General features: G+C 40.8%; 1 protein-coding gene across 1 annotated transcript; it reads right to left on the bottom strand.

Moving 5' to 3' along the window:
- Nucleotides 1-9: 9 nt before the first annotated feature.
- On the bottom strand, nucleotides 10-4,404 carry LOC103524127. Its single transcript, XM_008489132.1, has 6 exons — nucleotides 4,359-4,404; nucleotides 3,697-3,911; nucleotides 2,984-3,089; nucleotides 1,536-1,592; nucleotides 781-893; nucleotides 10-247 (listed from the first exon to the last, which is right to left on the bottom strand). The coding sequence occupies exons 1-6, from the start codon at nucleotides 4,402-4,404 to the stop codon at nucleotides 44-46; spliced, it is 741 nt and encodes a 246-aa protein (XP_008487354.1). The 3' UTR covers nucleotides 10-43.
- Between the last annotated feature and the right edge of the window lie 13 nt (nucleotides 4,405-4,417).

Raw genomic sequence — 4,417 nt, 5'->3', positions numbered from 1 at the left:
AAATCGTCGTTTGTTCTCTACTACAAGCAGACCAACAGGGTTCCTACAGGGTAATATTGGCTGGACACAACTTACCTGGTTGGGCTCTATGTACCTGGCCCGGCTTATCATCATCATCATCATCTTCGCTATCATCACTATCTTCCTTCTGAGCCACTAGTCGCTCGTGTTCTTCCTGAGCTTGAATCTTAAGCTCGATCTCTCGCTCTACTCGCGAGAACTCACGTTTCCTTTGATTCAGTTTATCCTGGAAACAATCATTAGTTTAACATTGCTTTGCTAAAGATTTAGACGAGGATTCAGCTCCAAGTTGATTGTGCTTCTGATTGAATGAATAAACAAATGAAAAATATACCTACCTGAAAAAAAAAGTCAGCCTAGTTTGGAGGGTAGCGCGTCTACCTTCTAAGCGCTAGGTCGTGGGTTCGCTTCACGCTAGCGAACTTTATCCTAAAATCCTAAACAGATAAGGCTTCCTCCTATCCTGTCTTCCTAAAAAATTGAAATCAACCAATCAGATTGATTAATCCAATTAGTTTAACATTAACTTGGTCTCAGTTTGTGGTCCAGGCCATATATTTTAAAAAGTAGGTACATTTATTTATTGCAGTAGGAGAAACGTCTGCATAAGGGAAAAACAAAATCTTGCTGCCAACAGTCAAAGCGCCGTTCGGCTACATAATATAACTAGTCAATTCAGGAGCGAGGTAGCGCTCCGCCCCGCCAAGTCAAGAAAGATTAACATTCTTATTTATCAATACAAGGGAGATAGTAACTTACTCTCAGTGCGTCTTCAGTCTCATAAGCTGACTGTAGTTGCTGACTAGGTTCTGCTTCAGCCTCCTCCTCTGATGCGCTGGACTCTGTATCGCTGTCATCATAGATCCCCAGACCTAGAAGTAACGTAATGCAATCCCCGTGATAGTCTGCCTATGGGAAACTCATGGCTACACGAACCCCCAGGACTAGCCCTTTAGATTGACGAGTCCTCATTTAGCCCTATAACGCGGTAGGAAAGGAAGTCCCTTCAATTCAGTCAGTAACAGTCTCATGTTAAGAAACTTCGAGCGTTCAAGCAAGCTCAGATGCAACAAAAAGTTAACATGAGATTGTAGAGTGGGAGTACATCAGTATGTCACACCCCTAAACTATCGATGGCTAGACGAAAAATTTCAGCAAATTTACATTTTATTGACCAATTTACAATAGGTACCTATAACAAAAATCTTACGGTGCATAAAGCTAAAGCCTTGGATATCGTGATTTTTATAAGAAAATATCCAAAGAGTAATTTTTGATAAAAGTGCAATCCTCAGATGTAGTCCGTATGTACCCAAAGTTATTACAAGTTACAATAATGATCCAAATTAGAACGTAAAGTTAGACCAGTCCGGTCTAATCCTACGCTCTATCGAAGTCAAAATAGATATTTTTCAAGTGTAAAATGGATCTTAGATGAGGACCGATTTGGCTTAGCAGCACAAGAGGGGAGTGATCGTGAAAAAGGTGCGAAATGAACAGACGAGTGAACTTACCCAGGTTTCCTTTTTCTGATTGAGACTGCCGGGGTCTTTGTTGGGTTTGGTGTTGAGCTAAGGTACGTATAAGGCAACAAAGTTAGTTTATTTTATGAAAAGACAACGAGAGCTCATTTCACAAACGGGCTGAAACTCATATTAGAAATGAATAAAGGGGGGGATTAGAGAACATGATGGTAGACATTGTGATGTTCAACACCAACTTACCAGTGGATTCTAAACCTGTTGTAAATAAAGGTGCAAGATTATTCAAATGCTTGATTGAAGACTCGGTCACTTTGTGAAGCTCCATTTTAACCATTAGGTTGTATGGAAAACAAATACTACTTCACTTTTGTTGAAGTAGTATCCGTTGTGTTCGTTTTCCTTACTCTTTTCCATTTGTTTTCCAGTTTCCATTCGTAGTAGGTATTCGTTTTCCACACAACCAAATAGTTAAGATTATTCAATTGGAAACACAAGGTAGATTTTTCATAGGGAACAAAAATACAACATGTAGAATTGAGTTAAGCGTGCCGGGAGGCGCGCGAACGTCAGGAGTTCCAAGCGTCGCGCACCGCCAAGCCTGTAGAATACGACACAGTTCAATCAAGCATGACTTCATGTCACGTCACAATCAAGCACGACTGTGAAATGTGTCGATAGAAAATTCCAAAGTGAGAGGATCAAATTGAGAATAAATAATTCAAACTCAAAATTTCTCATATTAATTTTTGTTCTTTTGTTTCCGGCTATAAGAGTAAATCCACCGCCAAGTCAGTTGAACAAAATTTTCATTATTAACCGGTCTCGGAAGTTGAATTTTTCTTAACAAAGGAAACTATTTCTTTGGTTTTACGAACAGGAATTAGCCTGAATGACATATGTTAAGAGGCTTTAATGGCAGGATTCGCAACAGAGCTCTTCCACCCAACTGGAATATATGTGTAGGTACTTCTCATTGATATTGTTGGTTTGAACTAAGCTGTCCCATATTCACACGCGTTATGAACAACATAAGTCGTTATGAACAACATATCTCTCCGTTTACAAGGAGCATAGCAATAAATAGTGTTATTGACAGATGCGATTTAGTTCAATGGTGCACGCGAAACGAAATCCATTTCTCGCCTCGAAAATTTTGAAAAGAATTCCGATTTAAATTTTAAACGAAGAGTTGAAAATTACCAGCTTAAAGTAAATTATCGGCTCCGTATTAGACATTTATTCCAAAAGAGTCGGAAAGGTCCAATATTTGCGACTTTCTATCATCCCACACTGAGATTCCCACTAATCGTGGAAAGACCTTAAAGTCTTCTGTGGCATGGATTTAATTTTTTCTCCCTTATTCGACGCGACCCCATCTTCAATCTACTTTTACTGTATTTAAATCGTAGTCTTGAAAAGCGTGAACTACACAAGCGAGAGTAGAGTTGCCTAATTTCACGTTATGGCGTAGATTATACCTTTCAACCCAGGAAACATAGAGAACACCTCACGTGCACACTTCTCAATCTCCTCCGAGGTGACTCGCATCAGAAGCTGGGTCAGTTCTTTCCGCACACACACCATCTGAAAATAAAAAATAACACGGGGGTAAATGCTCACAATCCCTGAATATTTTTTCAAAGACTTTGGATGAGAAGGTTGTCTGGCTGGGGGGACATTAATACGAGCCTGGAATTTCCCTTCAACTTATTGTTTCATTACAAATTTTCAACAGTAAATGTATTCTTCAAATTAAGTTGATTCCAAGGGCAAGGTAAACCTAGATCCTTGACAAATGGAGTGTGCCTCAAGGCTTGTGATGTGTTCCAATCCAAGGTTGAGTGCGAACCAAATGTCAGCCCAAAGCAATCACCCTAGGACTGATTGAGAGGCTGACGAAAAACGCCGACCCTGTAGAAAAATGGGAAAAGGGGAAGAAGTTGTTTGGGGCCATCACTTTGAGAATGCATTCCACTGTAAAAACCAGAGTGAACACAAACTTTTTACGAGTGGATGCCCTTCGCTCTCTACTTTCCTATTTCTTTAGCAAGGGAAATTTCAGGCTGGTCTACTCCCTGTTTAAAGGCCTCCAGGCAGTAAAGGCCGTGTCTACTGATTGAGCACACTGTGAGCTCATGATTTGATTTGAAATTGGGTACATTGATATCGAACTAAATTAAATTAAAAGTACCTTGTTTCCATAGTCCAAAACGTCACGCATACTCTGACTCATGCCATGATGTTCGACAGCCAGAAACATGGTGTTCAATATGATACACAGCGTAATGAGAAGTTCAAACAGAGGATCTCGAACAATACGATAGAGGCCGTTCTGAAACCGCAGCCAGGATTCGTAGTCGATGCAACACTCCGGACACTTGGCGCAGTTCCGATCCACGAGGTTATCTGGAAAAAAAAACAGATGAGAGGAGACAAGACTGAGTATAATCATCAGGACCGTATTCAGGCGGGCCGAGGGGGCCCAGGCCGCCCCTCGAGGTTCATTGTTCTCCTTTACTGTAGGCCAGACTCGTGAAAATTTTGTAGCCAAAACCAAATAAAGGGACTTTTCAGTCCTATTTAAAGGGACTTTTCAGTCCTATTTAAGCAGTATAAATAAAATAAGCAAATATTAGCCCAAACCAATCACCCTGGGGCTGATTGAGAGTCTGTTCTACACCATCCCCGTCTGTACACCATCCCCGTCTGTACACGGAAAAAGGTGAGGAAGAAGAAGAAAACTGTTAGTATAGTTTTTTACATTTGGGAGCTAAAAAAAGCCCCATCAGGAGGGGCTAGGTTCCCCAAATGCTAGGTATCCTGACATTGAATAACTTTTTGACCGTCTAAAGCCGTGTCCAAACATAATCGATCCAAACGAGGCAGCGTAAATATACATGCTTCATGGACGG

The sequence above is a fragment of the Diaphorina citri genome, unplaced genomic scaffold (genome assembly GCF_000475195.1).
Source record: "Diaphorina citri unplaced genomic scaffold, Diaci psyllid genome assembly version 1.1 scaffold114810, whole genome shotgun sequence".
Classification (NCBI taxonomy): domain Eukaryota; kingdom Metazoa; phylum Arthropoda; class Insecta; order Hemiptera; family Psyllidae; genus Diaphorina; species Diaphorina citri.
This window is presented reverse-complemented; position numbering and strand designations above follow the sequence as displayed.

Bases quoted from the DNA above. Each gene is read 5' to 3' on its own strand.
- LOC103524127 (XM_008489132.1), bottom strand. From the start codon at position 4,404: ATGTATATTTACGCTGCCTCGTTTGGATCGATTATGTTTGGACACG. The intron at 3,090-3,696 runs GTACTTTTAATT...TTTTATTTTCAG, and splicing joins TTTTGGACTATGGAAACAAG to ATGGTGTGTGTGCGGAAAGA. The intron at 248-780 runs GTAAGTTACTAT...GATTGTTTCCAG, and splicing joins AGACTGAAGACGCACTGAGA to GATAAACTGAATCAAAGGAA.